General features: G+C 42.4%; 1 protein-coding gene across 1 annotated transcript in view; it reads right to left on the reverse strand.

The window, feature by feature from the left end:
• SCN2A (sodium voltage-gated channel alpha subunit 2) overlaps positions 1 to 22,697 on the reverse strand; it is a 96,420-nt gene that overhangs the window by 28,076 nt on the left and 45,647 nt on the right. Inside the window, 16 exon segments of the mRNA XM_083577617.1 lie at positions 237 to 716; positions 2,041 to 2,397; positions 3,472 to 3,645; positions 4,079 to 4,317; positions 5,483 to 5,615; positions 6,192 to 6,539; positions 8,426 to 8,719; positions 10,770 to 10,976; positions 12,121 to 12,262; positions 13,402 to 13,465; positions 15,617 to 15,889; positions 16,859 to 17,041; positions 17,044 to 17,141; positions 17,537 to 17,665; positions 19,314 to 19,401; positions 21,303 to 21,423. Of these exon segments, the coding sequence (XP_083433743.1) occupies positions 237 to 716; positions 2,041 to 2,397; positions 3,472 to 3,645; positions 4,079 to 4,317; positions 5,483 to 5,615; positions 6,192 to 6,539; positions 8,426 to 8,719; positions 10,770 to 10,976; positions 12,121 to 12,262; positions 13,402 to 13,465; positions 15,617 to 15,889; positions 16,859 to 17,041; positions 17,044 to 17,141; positions 17,537 to 17,665; positions 19,314 to 19,401; positions 21,303 to 21,423 (3,330 nt within the window).

A 22,697-nucleotide genomic window follows, 5' to 3' on the forward strand; every position in this document is an offset into this window, starting at 1 on the left:
TAATATTAATCTTCAAAGAAGGAGTTAGAGTATTTCAACTGCCATAACGAACAACTGTGTTAATAAAAATCACTGTCTTCTACCTTTGCATTTGGAAACATGAAATATCAAGGTATATCACTTGTTCACACTGGTGGTAAAACACTAAAATGCCATGTTTTCAAATGGGAACCTCATGTATTTAAAAGGACTGCATTTTGAAGCAATATAGTGTTGTGTATTAAAACTAAACGTACCTCTTTGCTTTCTTCCAAATCTGACTCACTGCTAAACTCCTCGGTGTTCAGATTTTCGAAATCTGATTCTCCAACCGCAATGGGCACGGTCACAGTTACGCTTGGGTTGTTTATGAACGACATGTAATCGCTTTCGTCAATTATGTATTTCTCCACACTGCTGCCGATGCCGCTGGTGGTTCCATTGCCATCTTTCAGATAGTTAAAGTCCTTGCCAATATCTACTATGGTATGGTTAGAAATGCAGCTGTCTTTCTTGTTGTTCAGATCTTCGAGTGGTTTGATTTCATCCAAAGCTTTCTGTTTCCTCACAAAGGCCTTTTGGACAAATTCATATGCTTTTCTTTTCACATAATCGACTCCCCTCTGAATCCTTGCCACAGCGATCTGGAGATTGTTCATTTCATTGTCGTCATCAGTAGCAGCAAGATTGTCTGAACTGAAAGAGCTCAGCAGTAAGGCTAGAAACAGGTTCAAAACCTATTAAGGCAAAAAGACGACAAGAGGTTCTACATATATTGCACAATTTAAATGACAATGATTCCTTTCTGGGTGTAACAATTTTGTATCCTAATTATTATACTGCCAAGCCATCCTTACGTCATGCTTCCGAGTCTAGCTGCTGTTCGATTCCAACTCCCGTCAGCCCCAGACAGCATGATGGAAGTTGTAGCCCATGTTCCCTACTCCTGCTCTAAGCTGAAGGTGTCCTAGGGTCTACTACCTGAAGATGAAGTTTCAGATTTGCAAAACATGACCTAAGGCCTCCTTCTTCGTGCGGAAAGAACATGTACTGGACGTGCGGTAGAAAGCTTTTGTATGGAGAAGCCTCTTCATTGTTGAGGTGAAACTAACAAGGCATCTCAAACTGAGAATTAGGAGGGGAAAGAGTTTGTTCACCGCTGCTCTCTTCATTCTTTTTTGCACACACATTTCTAAGTTTCTGCAGCATTCATCCCCCTTTTTTTTCTACACGCTTGTTGCAGCTTCTTATTACGGGCACTGGAAAGGAAACAGGGAAAGGAATACCAGGGGCTTGAGGAAAGATTTATTTCAGGCCTGATGCATTTCAGATTGATCCTTTCCTGGGGGCACATTTTATTTAGCTATTTCTTTTAACCACCACAGTAATTCATATACAGTCATACCTCGGGTTGAAGTAGCTTCAGGTTGAGCATTTTTGGGTTGCGCTCTGCGGCGACCCGGAAGTAACGGAACACGTTACTTCCGGGTTTTGCCGCTTGCGCGTGCGCAAATGCTCAAAATGACATCACACGCGTGCACGGAAGCGGCGAATCGCGATCCACGCAGACACGGGGTGCGTTCGCTTCAGGATGTGAACGGGGGTCCAGAACGGATCCCGTTCGCATCCAGAGGTACCACTGTATCCTGGAGGCATTGGGCTGCATCCATAGCAGAGGTAAATGGGGATGGCATCCTTTTCCCCACTGGGGGGAACCTCTTAAGGCGTCTTCGGGCCTCAGCCCAAACCCAACTCAGGGAGTTGGCCCAGATGCCACACTCTTGGGTTGCACATTGGAAACACTGTATAGGTTTGCACCTTGGTGGACCCAGATTCCATAGAAGCCTTGCAACGTCATCCATACACTCAAGTTTGGATGGTGCTATCAGCCAACAGGTGGACTGCCTGATGCCTGGATTCCTGCCTTATGCCATGTCAGTCTTTGTGAGCTATAACCAATAAGAGCTGAGGTCAGGTGAAACCTGCTACAGCCTGTGTGTTATTTGTTCTACACACTGAATCTTGCGTTGCAGACACAATATATATTTGTTGGATACATACCACTAGATTTCCAATTACCATGACCATCATGAAGACAGTAAGGCACATTGTTTGTCCGGCAACTTCCATACAATCCCACATAGTTTCTATCCATTCTCCACAAAGTACTCGGAATACAATCAAGAAAGAATGGAAAAAGTCATTCATGTGCCAGCGTGGAAGTTCACAGTCGTTCGAGATCTTGCAGACACATTCCTTGTAGCTTTTGCCAAACAACTGCATGCCAACCACAGCGAAAATGAAGACTATGATGGCCAACACCAAGGTCAGATTTCCTAAAGCACCCACTGAGTTGCCAATAATCTTTATCAACATATTTAATGTTGGCCAAGATTTGGCTAATTTGAAAACTCGAAGCTGAAAAGTAAGAGTAAGCAGGCATCACTATTAGTATTCATTATCTTTACATTTCAATTAATATTAGAGCTGTCTTCTGGAGGAAGTAGGTTGATGAAAGCTGACAGTGTATATTTTTTTATTCATAGGTAATTGAGCCTAAAATATTTAATCGAATACTTGCATTGCAGATTAAGTAATTTCGGCTTACAAATATGCAAGACTTCTCCTAGTGACTAAATCTGATTAGCAGAGCACATTTTCCTAGTAGCAGAATTAGGATGCTGAATTTCTTTAAAAGCCAGTTTCTAATATGGAAAACATTAGACGCAATGGGAAGAATTGAATTTTGTGCTGAAACAAACATTTGATCAGTATAAGCATTGTTGTTTGCCTGACAGAAGGACCACTCTCTTCTGCTCCAGTGCTATGTTCTGGAGGTTCTCGGGTGCATCAGAGCCCAAAAAATATTGGGGGGGGGGAGGGCACAAGGGGCATGCAGTGAAAAGAGAGGAAGGGAAGCCCCATTGTGCTAGCATAAGCTCCTGTGCTGTCTCCCACTAGCAGAACTGCTTAGTTGATTTCTGGCCAGTGATTTTTTTTTTACTCCTCTTGCATTAAGGGAACAAAGCAGATAGGTCTCAGTGACTTGAATGATTAATAGCTGTAGGCTGCAATCTTATATACACTTACTTTGGAATGAGTAACACTTAAACTTCTAAGCAAACATGCTTGGGGGTGCACTATTAGAATATTACACTATTACCTGCTGATTTGTTCCTGAGCGAATTTTCAAAAAAATCATGCACGAGTAGTAAAATGTATAGTATGTACATTCGTAATTTATATTCTGCATGGTTCCAGGGGAAATGGATAACAGAACTGAGCCTCGGTCCACTGGAATAATATCCAGTACTACAGCAAAATATTGTTCAAAAACTTTCTGCCAAAATGATTGTAGGTTAGGGTGGTTGTCAAGAGTGGGGCAGGTATTTCCATATGTGGTGGGCCTGCCCTGTTGTACACTGATCAAATTATGAATATGTATATATAATATGATCAAAAGTTGTTTTGAAACCTCACTGATGTACTTACCAGCCTGAAGGATCTTAGGACCGATAACCCTTCCACATTTGCAAGACCCAGCTCCATCAAACTCAGGCTGACAATGATGCCATCAAAAATATTCCAGCCTTCTTGGAAATAGTAATAAGGATCCATAGCTATTATCTTGAGAAACATTTCTGCTGTGAAGATGCCAGTAAACACCTACACAAAAAAAACATTATTTGTCATCCACCTCAGATAACAATGATCGCATTCATCAAATGTTTGCCAAGCAGAGATGAAGAGCTACAGCATCAAAAAAAAAAAAAAAATTGTCTTATGAAGGAAAAAAACAACCCACCAGAAGTGAACCACTTGATCAGGCTTAAATCCTCATACAGGCCCAATCTTTTTTCTCATACAAGTTCTGGTGCTTGGTTTTACTTTTTCAAAACTGCTGACACCACTTCAAGCAGCAAATTTAAAGTAATTTGTAGTTAGGCTCTTAATCCAGACCCAATCCAACCCAAGCAATTTCGTAATTATTTCAGTGGGTGATATCTAACTAAGTCCAACAGAGTAAACCAAGTGAAATAAATTGGCTTTTTTTTTTTTTTTTGGCTTTCTGTTACTTATTATACTATGAAGGACTTACCAAATTTCCAACAGACAGCACATGGTTAAACTGAGGAGTCATTGGATAATGCTCCATGGCCATAAACAAGGTGTTCAAAACAATGCAGATGGTGATAGCAAGGTCAACAAATGGATCCATCACTACCAGATTAACAACATGCTTTATTTTTAACCACGGTGGCCAGCAATCCCAGATTAAGCACATGTTAGCAAATTTGTACCAGCAGGGAGGGCATTTCTGTCTGGACTCCTCAAGTTCTAGAAGAGAGAAAAGAGAATGCATAAAAAAGAAATTATCCACTTTATATATTAAACTCATAATTATGTGGTACAGATTTTTTTTCCTGCAATGTGTGTTTTGTGATATGATTCATTAAGGTGTTGGCATTCTGAGCCCAGTTTAACCTTCACCAAACCAGGATATCAAACCAAAGCTGTATGCTGGTTTGCAAACCACAGTTTGGGTTTACTGGGTTGCTGTTATATCTGAATCCACAAGCCACAGACAAATCCCAGATAGGGTCACTGCAGTCTCAAGAGGCTGCTGTCCCATGGAGATGGGAGTGAATATGTGGGAGATGAAAGCACTCTAAACCATTGTTCCCTGTTGTGTGTCTGGAAGCTCAAACTATGGTGTGGGTACCTAACTATGCTAAGCAGAAACCATGGTTTGATGTGATATTTCAAATGAGCCAATTAAAATCCTCCTTTACTTCCTCAGCTCTCAATATCACCAGGACAAAGCTTTAGCTGTCTAAACAATTGGCAGTGCCTAAGAAGAAGCTGAAAAATATTTGAAACTCCTAGATGCCACCCTCAGATTCCTAGATACAAATATCAAATTGCCCAGAAACTGGGCACCTAGCTATCAATATGATATTTAACCTAGAGAGCATACCTAGGAAATCTCCTTGGTAGGAATGAGGGAGTTGAGTCTTTGACACTTGTCTGCCCTTAAGGCTGCTACCTTACACATATTTACCTACTGAACAAAGTGTGGCTTATTTCTGAGTAGGCATGCATAGGATTGTATTGCAACTCTGTTGCTGAAATCAATGTGACTCAACACTGCTCAACTTTGCTCAGCAGACTTAGCAGCTCAGTGGCTCTGGCCCACAGGAATATCCTGTTGCACCATGTTTGTCAATCATAATTTGTGTATTATAACTGTACTTACATTTACTAAAATTGGTAAAACAAGAGCTTCTCCCCTCCTAGATTTAGAATGGCTGTGGGAACAAAAGTCAGTGGCCATAACATAATGGTTTATAACTACCAGAAGAGTAAAATGATGGTTGTAGATGCATAGAACATAACAGGCAGCCAAACAGAAGCAGATAACTGTAAGCGGACATTTTGTTATTTGTTTTCTAAATGGTAATCTCAGTTTTCGTCCACTGGATTTTGGAAAGATTCTACATACCTTCCATTGTGTTGGTAAGTATGCTGGCTATACTCATTGCTCTTTGTCTTGCAGTAGGATCAGACAGAAAATCCATAGACATATGGTAAGAACTGGAGCGTCTTTTTCTTAGTTCTGTTTCTGTAGTGGTGCCCTGAAAACAAAATACTTAGGAATGTTAACAGTTCTCATCTCTTTGGTCCCGTAAGAATACCCACAAACTGAAGATGAAGATACCCAAATGTCCTTTAGGTTGCAAGTCATAAATATTACTTGGCGGTAAGTCCCATTGATGCTATCCAGCAGGGGCAACCATTGTGGTGGAAAAGTGCTACACTACTGCCCTCCTGGAAGGGTGGTGGCAAGGTGGGAGCTGCAGAGACACATTTGCACTCCCAATGGTACCGCCGGGCAGCCCCACCTTGCCCCCACTGGTGGAGGAAGAGGAGTGCGGGGGGAGCGCACCACCCCGGCAGCGTGATCCTGGTGGGGTGCCATCGTGGCTGCTCCCCCGCCCACGCTGGGGGCCACCCGCCGCAGGCAGCATGCCATGCCCCAGGACATGCCTGCTCTCCACTCCCCCCCAGTGCCAGAGCATGAAGCTCTGCCACTGCTTGCCCCCCACATAGGGCGCATTGCAATTGTCCAAGCAAACTTCATTCCACAGAAATGAATGAAGTTCCTTGGCCGAAGGAAGTTTCAAATCGGTGGCTGCTTTATCTGTTATTACCTCAGGCAGAAGCTGCCCGGTGGGTGACATCAGACCTGGAGGCCCACCAACTAAGGAGACCACCCCATTGCAGTCCACGGTGCTGTGCATCTTCCCGTTTGCTGGAAGCACAGGTACCATCCTGGATGATCGACTGGCCTGGCTGATGTTACTGTTGCGCCTCTCACTATGTCTGTGAGGGACAAAGAGAGAATCCCTTCTGCTCTCGTTGTCTTCGAAGGTGCTGTGCTCGTCGTCGGCAAAGTCGTTCTCCGACCCGATGTCCTTTGCTCGGCCTCTGAAGCTGAAAAGGCTCGCTTTGCTGCTGCGCCTTGGGGAGAACAAGGAGCCACGGATGCTCAGCAGAGACTGTGAGGGAAAATCAGGAAGCAATCCCAAATCAGAAATTCCTGTAAGCCGTGTGCAAGACCAAGACATCGTAAGCATAGTGAAATGCCAATGTTCGACATGTACATTGACATCCTATGTTTACAACATTGTAAGATGCCACTGGAACATGATTAAGAAGAAAATAACAATTCATATTACAAAGCGGTTGTAAAATACCCAAAAAGAAACATCACTTAAATATCATGGAAACCACACTAGGAACATCACAGAAAGAAGGGAGGAAGGAATCATAATCATTAACCTTACAGATAACATTATCCAAAAAATTAAAAAAATTGAAAATAAATTGTAGGAAAATCAAAAGAACCATTGTAGCTGCATCAACAGGCTACCATTAAAATCACCACATGTAATCACCAAACCCAATTACCTAGAAATTATTACCAATGAAATGATTGTGTTGAAAAACTCTTTCCCTCCCTCCACTGACTTGCAGAGGAATTATTGAAACACAGGTGCTTTTTACGGACTTGCCCCAGAGCACCTGAGCAATCTGTATCAATGTTAACACAGGAAATTATTAAATGAATATTTATTAGGCAGTTCTACTTGATTACAGTGAACGTCTCCGCCTAGTGGAACTGTTTCTCATCATCCTCCATTCTTTAGAAGGGAAACAATGAATGGACAAAATCCCAGCTAACCATGGCTTTCTCCCAGGATGGTGTCAGTGACTGGCAGTGCTGCTCACCCGCTAAAGCCCTTGCCTCAGCAAAGGGGTCACTGTTGACCGCTGGAGCCCTCTGCCACTGATGCTCCTGCTCTTTGCTATTGCTGCCTTGTTTCCTCACCCTCTCAGAGCGAGCAAGCACTAGATGGGTGGTCATCTGCATGCCTCGTTCTCTGGGCACGATTAAGCCCAGAGGGAAAAGTCAGTGAATGGGACAGCAGCAAAGGTTGTGAGGAGGATGAAGTGGGTACACTCAGGAAGGGAGTGTCTTGCTGAAATAGGGTTGCCATACATCCGGAATTTCCCAGAAATACCAGGAATACTGCAGTCAGAAGCAGTGTCTGGGTGGAAATGTCAAATGACAACCCATATCGGCAAAAAGGCTAATTGGACAGCGTCTGAAGGACTTAGAGCAACAGAGCAATCTGGCCATTATAAAGAAACTCTGTCCTTGGTATGCCTCCCCCCCTTCTCAATTTGATTCCCTGACACCATATTTGTATAAATTAACTATCCCAAAATACAGATGTGCTTTCACACTGGCCAGATTGGATGTGATGCCCTCTGCCGTACTTGAGGGCAGATACCAAAAGATTCCAACTGAGAAACGACTCTGCCCCTGTGGAGATAGTAATTTGGAAACAGTGGCTCAAGTTCTCCTGTCCTGTCCCCTTTATAAAGATCTGAGGAATGAGATCATCACCCCCTCTTACTTACCATCCCAGGCCGCCCATCTGCGGCCACATTGTTCTTTCTTTTATCAGATCAAAATGATCAGACAACAGCAAAGGTTGCCCAGTTTATCGAGGGTGCAATGAGATTAAGGGCCACTATCTGAACGATAATCTTGGTCATCTGATTGTCCTTTTTACCCATTGTTGTCCTTTTAATTGTATATATTGCTTGTTTTATGTTGCTATGGCCGTTGGCTAATGCAAATAAAGTTAAAAAACAACAACACCATATTGGCAGTGTCGTTTTTGCTGATTTTCCTTAAAAATAGCTCAAAAACATGTCCAGCAGATCCATAATTCCATGGCACCAAAGACTGGAAAGAATCATTGGACCTTTGGGGTCAAAATCCCCCTTAATATACATACATGAGGAAGGCTGAGCAATTTCCACCTGGCCCGATATTAGTTGGTACACACAGGCCAGGATACTTTCTCCCTACCTGGTGTGGGGAAGAGAACCTTTTCTCATAAGTCAGTCGGTTCCCTTCAATAGAGAATCGGAAGCCCTTCCTTCGGATGCTGTCCTCCGATTCAGATTTGTGAAATTCATCCTCATCTTTTTCGTCTCCTTCGGATTGTTCTCTCTGCTTCCTCTTTTTCCGCCTGTTCCTCCTCTCTTTAGCACTCTTTGAACTCAGCTTTGACGTCACTGAAGAGCTCTCCGAGAACCCGCCGACACCACCAACTTCACTGAACTCTCTAGATTCACCTGTGGCGGCGGCTAAAGCAGCTGCCTGTTGAGTAACCAAAGTTAAACACATTTAAGGCACACAATACTAATCCGTTAATACTACTGTATTCCCAGGGTTTCTATTTTTAAAAAAGCAGATGAGTTTGATGTTCCTCACACTAATCCCATGTACTACATAAGAAGAAGCATCTCAACAAGGCAATATAGCAAATTTCAAATTCCAAAAGGCCTTCCAGGACCTCGCCAAATTTACCTCAGAAAATTTGGTGCTGGCATGTTTCTGCCTGAAGCGAGGGGCGCCCCCTCTCCCAGGCTTTGGCCAACACTTTAAAAAGTATTGTGCAACATTTAGACACCAGTTCCTGCCTTCATCTATCCCCCCACTCATGGTGCCACCTGAAACAGGTTATGCCACCCTGCCACATGGCAGAGCTTGCTATCACCAAGTACACCCTAACATGGCTGAATTTCACTTGAGGAATCTTTCCTTATGGGTAAGGGATGAAGAGGCCTTAGTCACTGTCCCAGGCACCAGGACTTAAACCCAGCAGGCTAGAATCACTGCAAACGCCTCATTCCTTGAAAGCTGCTCACAAGAGGAAGTGTGGTGCCTAATTCTCAGCATGACTGTCTTGCCCTACAAGAGAAGAAAAATACACTCCAGAGCAATGGTGTGCACCTTCCTTCCTCTTGTGAACATAACTCTCCACGGAATAAGAGTGTAAAAGAGTATTGAACCTGGCCCCAAAACATGTGGGAGACACAAGTCCTTTGCAGCAGGAAAAAGAAATTGCCACGACTATTCTTGTTTCTTAGCCTAGGCTTCACAATCTGTTCTTTTCTTCTTCTTATTTTTCTTTTTTAACAGAAGGGCAACATGGGTAAAACAAAATAAACGAAACCAAATTAGATTCCAGCTTTACTGCAGTGTAGAAAACATACTTCATGTTTCCTAGCCACCTTTTGTTTTCCTGGGGGAGGAATCGTTCAATCATTTTGTGACTGAGCGAGGAAAGGCCTAGAACCATTGACTCATCCTGATAACTTTGCCCTAATGCTGGAGTTGTCAGTGTGGTGCATGTGGGAACCCTGCTGCTCCTATGAAAACCTCATCTGGTGCCCTCAATGCCCTCAGCCCTTACTGAGTTTTCTGGTTTGAGGGCAGGCAATTGAAAGCATTTGGAAGCAGCTGTAGCTTCCAGCAACAGTCGTTTCAATATTTTTTTCGCCTGGGATGCTTCTGGGTCCATGTGGGCCCAGATACATTCTTAACATAGGAAAGAAATTGTAGGCAGCTAGAGCTGGTACTTTGCTTTTAAGCCTACTCAGCTAAGCTGCCTGTTTGTTGATTTTCAGAAAATGGGAAGTGGGGAATAGTGGCAAACTGGTAAGCTTCAGGGCGCAGAGAAGCATCAGGGTAGATAGGGAGGGTGATAGCAGGCATTATTGCCTGTTTCAATTTCGTGAGGTGGGTGGATGTGCTGTGTTGCCTGGGGGTGTTTGTATGGAGTTTAGTTTTGAGAGCAGGGCATGTTGCCTGGTTGGTTTTGTGTGGGTGGTTTTGTGCTTTGAGGAGAGGGAACGTTGCCTGGGTAGGCTTGTGTGGGTGCATCTGGTTTTCTCCAGAGTGAAGTGGATATGCCTACAATAGTGTCTCCACTTCTGAAATGAGATCCATGGGCTTAAGAAGGTTGTTGACCCCTACCCTAAAGGTTTACTTGTCATAATCTAATTTAATTGTCATAATGTATGAGTAAATGCCTACTACCCAGCAGCCATCTTGAAATGCTAAAAGCACCTTCACAGATTTTACACAACATCCTGTATGAGAATAAGCCAAAAACAAAACAAATTTTATTTTTAATCATATATGGATAAAAATAACAGGTAGCTTTCTCCTCAAAATATCTGCTGGGAAGCTGGTTGAAATGGAGATTACAGCTTTAAAGCGGCGGCTGCTTTCTATGATTAGCTAGAACCTTAAAGCTATGCTAAAACTGTCCAAACATTTTCCATCGGAAAGGTACCTGAGCTTTCTTGTTCCTATGCTGAATAGTCAATAAAAATAATCGTTAAAAAAGAAAGAACGATACCTGGGCTTCTTCCTGTTGTTTTTTCAGCTGCTCCAGCATTTGCTGGAACTCGGCCTCCTTCTGCTCTGCTTCTTCCATGGTGGCTTGGTTCTGCTCTTCATAGGCCATGGCAACAACAGCCAGGATCAGGTTGATCAGGTAGAAAGAGCCCAGGAAAATCACCAGGACAAAAAAGATCATGTACGTTTTGCCAGCAGCTCTCAATGTCTGTAAAAAGAAAGAGCGAAAAGAATAAAACAGTTCATAACATTCCTATAAAATGTAATGGCCTCTTTATTATACCGTAGTGACAAGGAACATGTCCAGAATGGGTATAAGTTAAATGGTTAAGAAACTTAGTGTACTGATACATGCTGGTCTTATGTGCGTGAGCTATATGTACAAGTTCACATGTCAAATTATGTAGTAAATAAGAGGCTGTAATAACAACCACTGCAATCCTTTTTTACAAGTGGATATACACACCAGTTAGTACTGTTAGACCTCACCTCTTATTCATGCTTAATACAAGATGTGCTTCCTCTATCTGAAAGGGAGAGGAACAGCTGCCATAGTCGACTTCTGACCACAGAACTGGCCCCCTGCATATTTTACACATGCCAGCTGCCAGAATGGGAATTCAAGGTCCTGTACAGTCATTCTGTATAAGCCATTCTGTACGCAGCCAATTTGCTTTGCAGCAGCCATATTGCTGGTTGGGGGTGGGGGGAGGCAAAGTACTGACACTGAAATGTTCATTATGCAACATTGCGACTCTCTTCAGCGGAGACATTTTGTAAAGCACCCAAGTCACTTTTCCTCCTGTTGCTCGCTGGAATAGCCAGTTCTGTCAGCCGGAGTCATGGCCGCACATTGAAACAACTTGTATGGTTTGAAAACCATTAGGTTTTGTGGACGGTCTTAACCTTGCACCAGTTATCATTCCTCCTGCTGTGCTATTACAGCTTCTCTGTTCCTGAGCATGAATGCAACAAATCCCAATGGACTGTACCATTTGTGGCAAGATGGTCAACCATGCCCTTGACTTGAAACATGTGATTTTATGGTCCTGAGATTGATCTATCTGTGACATGGTAACACAGACCATCTACCTTTGAAATACACTTAAGTATTCATAGTAATACACTGCTCTTATTATTACTATGGTAATAGTAATAAGGGGTACTCAGTGTGGTGTCTGTCAGACATTATGAGACTACAATTCCCATCATCCCTGACCATAGGCTATGTTGTCTACTGCTGATTGGAATTTGAGTCCAATCATATCTGGAGGGTGCCTTGTTGGCTGCTCCTGTTTATATAATCAACCTCTGCAGTATTGCTAATACTCCTGGCATATAAAGTCTCTCACCAGTTGGTAAAGGTTTTCCCAGAAGTCCTGAGTCATCAGCCGAAAGAGTGACAAGAAGGCCCAGCTGAAGGTATCAAAACTTGTATAGCCATAGTTGGGGTTTCGACCAGCTTTTACACACATATATCCTTCCGGACATTGACTAGAAAAAAGTGGGGGCAAAGACATTTTCAAAATATCATCTCAACCAATGTGTTTGCTTGAGCAAATAGTCTGCCAGTGCTCAGCAGAATGAAAATGCTTTTCAACTGTGATTTTACTCTGTGGAACCATTCAAGAAAGCCAACTTCAGGCAAAGGTCTACAGCAGAGATCAGAAGCCTTCTTCCTATGAGGGGCCACTGACCTATGGGAAAAGTCAACTGGGGTTGCAGCCAATAGTGGTTAGAGCCAGATCTGATGGTGGGTGGAGCTTCATGATCCCTTGTCTGCCTCTTGCACACACACATCAAGTACAGTGTCCAGAGAGCTGAATGATAAGGAGGGATGCATGGAATTAAACTAAGGGCCCCATTTGATCCTTGAACTGAGGGGTTTTAGGGTAGCACGACTGGTGCAGCTGCCTTGGGCGTCACCCTGCAGGGGGCACCAAAACAATGATGTTGAACAGAGCGTGAGAGGCACCCCCCCAAAAAAAATTTTTTAGTATCACACAGGGTCCAAAGTCCATCACTGCCTTGAACTGCAGGTTCTTCACTTAGGTCTACAGCAGCGGTTCTCAACCTGTGGGTCCCCAGATGTTGTTGGACTACAACTCCCATCATCCCTGAGATCTGGCCTTGCTAGCTAGGGGTGATGGGAGTTGTAGTTCAACAACATCTGGGGACCCACAGGTTGAGAAAGGCTGGTCTACAGGGTCAATGCCTTTTCAACATTACCTAGGGAAAACCAGCCATTGCTTTGCCCAAATCCTTAACATACCACCATAAAGTGTTACCATTTAAATTTATCATGCTTTAGTGTAACACTTAAGAGAGGTACTGAAAGGGAGGGAGATGCCTCTCCTTGATCTTAGGAGTGTTTTCAAAGTGTGTAAAAAGAAAATTGAAAGATTGAAAGATTGGGTGCATGGGGGACATATTGCTGAAACACATATTCTCCATGTCAAACATAGCCCTCTCTTTCATATCCCCATAAAGGTAGATGCTGACACCCAGACAGCAGGCTTCTGAGCCCAAAATGCTAGAGATCTGAAATGATTTGGATATTAAAGGCAAAGTTACTTTAACTACAGCTGCCGCACCCACTCTCCTGAATAAAGTGTAATGGACCATTCTCTCACCCAGCATCTGAGCTGTTGCCACACAGCAAAGCATCATTTTGTCCTTCCAAGAAGTAAAAGTGATCTGTTTGGAAACAGAAATAGATAACACTTAATTGCACTGAAAATAAGTTGAGAGCCCCATGATATCTTGGCGATTAAGGTCTGGATCCTAACTAGGCATTTATGAACAGGCTCATGGATGGAATTGAGATGATCCAGTGGAAATTCCCACTGGTGGAAAGCAGATAAAGTAATTTTTGCCAATTCCTTCTTTCCCCATGTATCCCCCAGTTCTGCCTGTGAAAGTCACCACTTCCCTTCTGACAGAGGCATCCCATGAATGCAACTCCACTCAGAGGGTACACCCACCAAAAGAATATTTGGTGGGATATACATCGTCCAATAGATTTATTGTGGCACAAGCCCCTCAACTTAGTTATGAAACAGTATTGGTAGTCCCCCATAGACCAAAAGCACAAATGACATCAACAAGGAATCATGTCTTCAATGTAGTGAGCCCTACTCTATGGGACTCTCTCTTAGTAGAAATCAATCACTGTCCCTGTTAAGTTTCAGGTGTTTGGTTAAAACTGTTTTATTCCAGGGGGTCTTTGCATCATGAACACTGCTTTGATAGTTTAATCTCTGATGTTTTGATCTCTAAGGTTAAATCCATACTTTGTGTGTGTGTGTGTGTGTGTGTGTGTGTGTGTGTGTGTGTATAATACATTTTTATTTTGTAAAACTGTTTTGGGACCCAGTTAGTGAAAGGAGTATATATGTTTGTTTGTTTGTTTATAAATAAATAAATATTACTAGTTAAGGTAAATTATATACTGGGATGCTTACTCCAGTGACCTATTTGGAATAGATACTGTGAATTATTATTACTATCGTTATTACTATGGGCTTTAAAAGGGCCTGAATTTTTCAAAGTGCTGTACAGATATAGATAGATATAGATATAGATATATAGATCATGCATGGCCAAACTCGGCCCTCCAGATGTTTTGGGACTACAATTCCCGTCATCCCTGACCACTGGTCCTGTTAGCTAGGGATGATGGGAGTTGTAGTCCCAAAACATCTGGAGGGCCGAGTTTGGCCATGCCTGATATAGATGATATAGATATAGATATGTTCCTGCCTGCAGTCTTGCAATCTGCTAGACATAATACAAAAGGAAAAGGGGGGGGGGAGAAGATGAAAGCAAGGTGTGTGTAGGTCCGGGCTGTAAAATAGTTTGTGCTAAAATAAGTACAGTGTCAAATCAGTGAGACTGATTCATTTCTGTCATACCGCTTGAAACCCCATTATAAGAGGTCACAGGAAAACAAGAAGCGCACTGGGCTGCACCAGTGTACCTCATGACAGAAATGGCCTTGGGATGATGCATTGGTGATTCATACCTCTTGTGTGTAAAGCTTGTACAACCCACAACGCGCTAGACTCAGCTGTGTGGGTAAATACATAGGCAAACTCAAGGACGTTAAAATGACTAGACATTTAAAGTTAAGTGATTTATCTTCATTTAGTAATGCCAGCACACAGCCTTGCAGTTTTCTTTGTGAGCATAGGTAAAGCACATCCTCCACGTGTCCCAATTTTCCAGGGCCAGTCCTGGAATTACGAAAGCCATCCCAGTTTCTGATTTGATTCCAGAACGTCCCTGTTTCCCCTGCCACTGAGCTCACAGAGGAGGATGAGCCAGCACTTGTCCTGAATGGTGGTGGTGAGGGAGCATCCTGTTGCCTCTCCATGGCTGTTGCTGCTACTGCTGGCCTCCTCCCTTGGGCAGCTGGTAGTGGCTGCTGGGAAGAGGGCAAAGAGAAGAGACTGCTGCCACTGAGGTCCAGCCTCGTGTGACATGGCAGCTCTGAGGGGCAGTCGGAAGGTAGGACTGCCCTGGGCAGGAAGAAAGGGGGAGTGGAGCAGTGTGCAAGGAGTCTTTTTTAAAAAATGCTTTGTGTGTTCTAAAATTTATTTATTGGTGTGTGTTTCTCTTTTCGCCATTCAGCTCATCATCAGTGCCTGCAGACCCAGGACTCAGTTTCAGCACTATAGGCTAGGCTGTGCTGCATAATTTTAGTGCCTATTGACAACAATCCAGCTGTGATCAGCAAAACATTAAGATCCATATATGTGTATATATATATATATATATATATATATATATATATATATATATATATACAAATCAATGAAAAAGTAATAATGTGTCACCAGGCCTTACTGTCATCACTGACGTAGTCATCCCAGTTAAACGTAGTCACAGTTCTATTAACAAAGGTACCATTATCGCCCATTGTGCTATCGAAATAGGAAGTTATGTTGATTTCAAAAGTAGAATTGTCTGGCGGCCAAATCAGGCATTTATGCCTCAAGTTCCCCATGAAAAGCTGGAGCCCTATTAACGCAAATACACTCAGACAAAACACAGTCAGGATCATGACATCCGAGAGCTTCTTCACTGACTGAATTAGGGCCCCCACAATGGTCTTCAGGCCTGCAAACAGAAAGGGAAATTCACTGCGATGTCGCACGCTCAATATACTGTATGTCACGTGAATGTGCTTGACTTAGTTAATGTTTCATGCAGAATGACAACAAAATGGTTTTTATATTTGTGACAGTTTAATGAAAAAGCCTGATTGCCTGTGAACATGAATGAAAAGCTGTTAGGTTTATGCTGATTTGAAACTGTGTATGAAAATAAAACAGATATATTGAGGTATCAGTGGTACATAATCAGAGAAACACTTTGCCTAAGCAAAAACGCAATTTTGCGATCCATGCTGTATCTCAGCCCTGTGTAGAAAAGTATATTGTTTTATTTTGCTTGTGTCTCTTGCCCAAACCATTATTGTGGAGTCATTTTTTGAACTGCTCAACAACACAAATAAGGTGTTTTTATTTAATTAGTTATTTCAATTATCCCATGTTCAGTTTTATTGAATAAAAATGGGTGATGGTTTGGAGAAGAAGGACATCTTTTTAGAAAATTCCCATGCATAGAAAAAAGCCCATGCTAACTTTCACATTTTGCATCTATTTATGCATAATTTTTAAAAATAAATAAATAAAAACCCAAACACAACTGATAGCAAGTTTTGGTTGGGAGTGCCTGCAACAAATGGTAAAATTTGCATCAGTATGAAAGCCTTAATCTTGACTCTTAATTTAAAAGCGGAAAGCTTGATGTCATAAGATGCAAATCATATAGCCACTTACTGCAAATGTCTCATGCAAGAATTTGTTAAACGCAAAGGCTGATTTGGAAAAAAATAATAATAATCAAGCTGCCATAGTTAAAAAGCAAAGAATCGCTGAAAACAAAAGTTTTTGATTCTTGCTTTTTTTTCTTTTTCTTTTTGCTTATACAGTGCAGCAAGCAACACGGCTTATGCTTAAAAGTGTGGTTTCATCTTTAATGGAGCTTTGAAAGGTCAGCCTCCGTGTTTAACCTAGCTCTCACCTGGAATGACTGATATTGTTTTCAATGCCCGGAGAACTCTGAATGTTCTCAACGCTGAGACATTGCCCAGGTCCACAAACTCTGTCACATATCTGCAATAGGGGAGTTCACACACAAACACAATGACAGCACACAAAAAACAGTTGGAGATACAAGGGGCCTGACACTTCATCATTCCACTCACTTCTTACCTGGGATTACAGAAATAGTTTTCAAAGCTCTCAATACTCTGAAAGTTCGAAGAGCTGAAACATTGCCTAGGTTTACAAATTCTGTTACATACCTGTAGAATCAAATCACAGTTATTCAGAATTGAGGCAGACTTTATGTTACTTGCTTGGGGGGGCCTTTTCTCAGATTAAATTAAAATGTCAACGAACAAATCACACTGCTTTATTTTAAACTAATTTGGGAACCTGAGAGGTAGCTTCCATTCCAGTGAACAGAAAAGAAGACAAGATATGAAACAAGCTTATTTTAAGAGGGCTAACCCAGAGTTAGTTACAATACAAACAGCAGAAATTCTAATATGATTCTGCAGCACAGTCTCCATTCTGGGATGCTAAAAATCAACAATACTGTATATCTCTTTCTCTAAAGGTTCTCCCTGTCTCAACTTGAGGTTACCAGTGACTAACAACCCCCCCCCCCTTTTAAATACTGCAAACAAATACTTACGCAAATGTAATGACAGTGAAGTCAAGCCAGTTCCAAGGATCCCGGAGGAAAGTGAAATCTTCTAAACAGAAGCCCCTTGCAAGAATTTTTATTAGTGATTCAAAGGTATAAATTCCCGTGAATGTGTATCTGAAGAAAATATCAGTGCAACAGTTAACAGAAAACAAGTATTAATGATTTCAACAAAACATTCCCAACAGAAAACGGACAATTATAAAATCGGGGGGGAGGGGGAGATGTCAGAAGTCTAAAGTGGAATAGCAAGAATTGTTTTCCAAAGGGAAAGCTATGAACTCTGTCTCTGGATGACAACCCAGGTGCACAAAGCAGGTATGAGGCAGAGCTGATTTATATGCAATGCTCACAGTGTCAGGATTCCTAACGCTTCCCCTCACCACCACCACTAGTAGCAGAAAGCTGGGAGAGATCAAAGTCACATAGGCAAGGAGGGAGAAGACTGACTGGTTGGCTTCTACTGTTTACGTGTCTTCTTACTGGTTAATTTCACTTCTTCCTCAGCTACTAAGAAGATGCAAAAACAGAGTAAACTAGGTGTGCAGAAGAGAGGGAAGTCGAGGGGAAGGTAAATTAGATGTGTAAAGACTTTGTTTTTTCTGGCTAAAACGTTTGTAAAAGTTGAAAATGAAAAATAAAATATTTTTACAAACAGGACTTTGTATTGGGTCAGAAACTAATTGGCAGCCAGTTCAGTCGGGCCAGGATTGGCTTTATATGCTCCAACCGTCTTAGGAAAGGCCAGGGAATTATATTGTTGTATGATTTGCAGTGGGGCTGGATGTCCTCCCTGGACCCTTTCCAAGGCTGTGATTCTATACTTGGGGTCCGAAATAGAGGAGGACTGCCAGAAGGATAAAACCACTTTCTGCTGTTTTGTTGGGGGTGGATGTCGCCATGATGGTTCAGCAGAAGAACAGGTAATGCTGGACTTTGGGGCCATTCCCTATCTTTTTGTTACTGCACATCCAATTCAAATATATTTATAAATTTCCCCTTTTCCTCCCCTTAATTATCTCTTACTGAATGCATTTATATCAATCCTGCTAATGTTCTGATTTGTTTACAATGTGTCCTCAAGTAAACAATAAATTTTCCCCATTCTATTTTAATAGAAAAGAAGAAAAGAAAAAGGAAACCAGTGTGCAAAGAAGGGCAGGTGGCTCCTCCTCCTTCCTAGAGTGTTCAACTTTGATCTCCCCTCTAGCCTGGAGCTTTTCCTCACTTGCCAATTTCAGTGGCATAGTTTCTGCTTGATCTGACATTTCGAAGAGTAAATTTGTAGCTGATTGTCTGCAACCTTTGGTCACATGCCATTGTTATCAGACAGCAAGTGTGGGGTTTACCTTCCCACCCACATTGGGTTGTGTCCAAATTGAAAGAAGTCACATGACTGTTGTTACATCCCTGGGTACCATATTACAAATCTGATTCTATCACCATCATGCATTTTAATTGCCTTTTGAATTGGGAAATAGCAAGAGGCAGAGGGAAGCAAAGATCAGTTCTTGAGCACAGAAAATGGTCCAGTCAGGCATTATCCTTGAGTTCTGTTTTAGCTTAAAAGTGTAAAATGTGAACAAGTAGGGGGTCAATCTTGGGCACAAATGCATGCTTGCATAATGTGGGAACCCGTGTAACAAGAACCAGCATTGTTGGTTTCTTGCCAACAGAACTGCCCCTTGGATGACTTTATATATATATATATAAACATGCATCATATATTCATTAACACATTGAATAGTGATTAGATTCAACTTACTCTACATTCTTTGTCCAGTCCGGAGGGTTACTCATGGTCATAAATACACAGTTGGTCAAAATAGTGCACATAATAAGCATGCTGAATAATGTATGTTATTGTTAAGGAACATATTCTTGAGAACTCATCGTAAGAAAAATTGATTACATCAACAGTACATTCTGGTTCACTTCCAATCTTTCCTGTGGTTTTTATGATGCTCGGGGAACATCGCATAACCTCCTCACATAGCGCTCCATATTTAAAAGAAAATAGGTGGATTGATGGACATTCTAATAGCCTTTCTGAAATATTAAATTGTTGCTGTTGTTTTTCAGGGAAGGAAAGATAAAGCCATTTTACTTCTGGATCAGAAGTAGAAACAAGTGGTTTGAGTCGGATGTGGGTGGCCAGTATAATATTAAGATGCAAATGTAAGTCTGAACGGTGATGACACCGCTAAACATTATTGTGCTCAGCAAAGTGGCAGGCAACTTCAAAATGATGTTTCAGAATATGGAACATTAGGCTGAAAATGATGAGGTCAGATGAAGGCTTTCTGAACTCTGTCTATGTGTATGCTGTAGGTTACCATTTGCCACCTGACAATTAGTTTCAAATGTGAATCAAAAGTTTATCTCATCTAAGGTAGATTTTATAGTATCTTCAAAACATGGCAAGATTCCAAAATAAGGTAGGGTTTTATGTTCTTGCTGTTGTTTGCAAAAACAATGGAAAAGCCAACGGGGAAGCAGGTGCAAAAGGGCCCAAATTCAACCCCAGCATCTCCAGGTACAACTGGAAAAGACTCCTATCTGGAGAGTTGCTTCCACTAAGTATGAGCGAAATGGACCAGTGCCCTGGTAGCTTCCTATGTCCATATACATACATTATTCTAGATACTCCAGGTGTGATTGTTTGATCAAGCCAACAATTGCTGCCACTTTAGAGAGACAGCACTAAATGTTTTGCTGGCTTTAGCCCATCTCGACTGCTGTCAATAGATCACCAGGGAAGCTGCCATATGGGAAAACTGGGCTTCCACTCATGGGAGGGAAACCTGCCCACCTGGGGGATGGGGAAAAGGCTAAGCAAGAGCCCCACTCAGAATGATCCGGGGTTTACATCACTACGAACACTGGACATAACTTGTTCTCTTCACCTTCGCAATAGAAATTATTTCCTCTGTCATTCAAAGGCTCAATAATTTAAGGGAACATCCCCCCACAAATGCATACTGTTTAATTACCTAGACATGATAGGCTCTCAATGGCCACAGGATGGCACCATAAACTAAGGAATGTGTAGAGCTCTTTTATTTTACGGAAGACGCATACATGCATATTCAGATGTTCATTTATTACATTTGCATCATGCCCTTCCTCAGAGTAGTGCGCAAGGGATTTCCAGGACATGCTTCAGATCTCCTTAGCTTTCGACTTAGAAATACTTCAGCCCCTTCTCTTTAACAGCTGTTTTTTTGCTTGATGGTTCTAAAGAACAAAGAAGCAGTCAGTGCTTCTGCCAAGCCATGCAAGTTTAAGGATGTTAGGTCTCCTCTGGTTACCTGCAAACTGGGAATTAAAAAATGGAACTGGAATCCCCTCCAGCGCTGGAATTTGTCACTCGTGAGATGCTTCTGTTTGCCTCCCTGCAATCCTGCTCCCTTCTCCACACAGGTATAGCTTTGCTCATTAAGAATTTTCTTGGATTAGCCAACGAAAGCAAGTATACCCAAAGGTGCATTTGACACTTAGAGCAAAATGGAAAGGTAGAGGTTGCATTCTTGGCATTCCAAAAGTAAATTCAACAGCAAGCCAACACTTCTTGCCACACTTCTGTTCCCCTGCTTGCCAGGGCCATCCTTACCATTATAAAGAACAAGGCAGCTGCTTGGGGCATGTTGTGATTATATGGACTCCCTGGGACCAAATGCATGGAAAGAACCATAGCACCGAAAAACAGAGTAGCACCGTTTCACTGGTTGCGAAGTAACCACCTGAAAAGGATATGAATGTACCAAAATTTTAATAGCTATTTTTCTAAGAGGGTTGAATGGAGTTAACATATACACGGCAGAAGTGGCACTGAATCGGAAGATCGCCTTCCCTTTATTCAATACTATAAATGTCTGGAAGAAAAAGGGACAGAGAGAATGGGGAAAGAATTGATTCGCGGCATGTAACATTGACCTGTGTAACATTGACTCAGGGACTGAAACACAGAGACACAGAAGCTTGGTTAGAGAACAGTATACACAAAAGAAAACCTTCCCTATCTAATTCAGTTAATACCATGATTTCCATAAGGCTACTCAACCAATCAAGGCACAGCCAGACATACAAGGCAGGCATCAGCTCTTCCCAACCAATACTAGGAATTAGATTTTGGCTGGCTGGTCCGTAACAGAAATTTGCATAAAATTTGCATATGCTAATTAGGGCTCTGAGAAATTAAGGTGGTGGGTGGCTTCCCAGCACTGCACTTTGCAGTGCGCCCAGCTGCCATATAAACTTTGTTTTAAAAACGTTTTTTTAAAAGGGGAAGGAGATTTGGGGCACACCACACGAAGCCCAGGCCCTCAGGCCATTGTGGAGAAGTGTGTTTTGCTTCCTCCTACCATTATGACTGCAGACCAGTTTCTTGCGAAGATAGAACCAGAAGTGTGTTGCAGGCAGGTAACAGCCTCAGCCATTCAGCTGTTCCTCCCCAACAGCCTGGTCCTACTCAGTCAGGCACAGATAAGTTGACTGAGATCAATGGGCAAGCCTTGCTCTGTGGAGCACTGCAACCGAACAGCTCCACCCGGCCAGGTAGAAAGGTTACAACATCAACTTTTAGGAAGATTTGGCTCTCAACAGCTAGGAAGCTCAAGTTCAAATTTGTCAAAAAAAGTGAATGTGTCAAAAAAAAAAAAGAATGGGGTGTGTGTGTTCTAATGTGTAGGTTCAAACGTGCCCAAAAAGTTTTGAACATCTGAACCTACAGGTTGCCTGTTCTGGTTGTACTCCAAACTGAATGAAGGAATGCTTGGTGCAGGAAAAGGGTATAATTCTGCTGCAATATCCAGGGCCTCAGGGCCACTTTTGGGAAAGCGCTGGGTATCTCCTCAGCTGATATTCACACAATTCATTTTCCCAGAAAGGAACGGACAGGAGGGGTCACACTGAAGTCATTCACCTGCGTGAATTTGCCCTACAGGCAATTCAAGTGGCTGCTTTGCTGAAGTAACTGATGTGGTATAGCGGCTTTTGGAGCAGTGCATGCGCACATGCGAGAGATGCCTGGCCTCTTGAACACATACAGATTTCTTAAAATTCCCAAGCAGCATTAACACCTAATCTTGCCTGTTATCTACTGGATTCAAATGACCGGTCCTCACTCTGCGATGGCTTCTTTGGTATA

Source organism: Podarcis filfolensis, assembly GCF_964270895.1.
Source record: "Podarcis filfolensis genome assembly, chromosome: 1".
In the NCBI taxonomy this organism is placed as follows: domain Eukaryota; kingdom Metazoa; phylum Chordata; class Lepidosauria; order Squamata; family Lacertidae; genus Podarcis; species Podarcis filfolensis.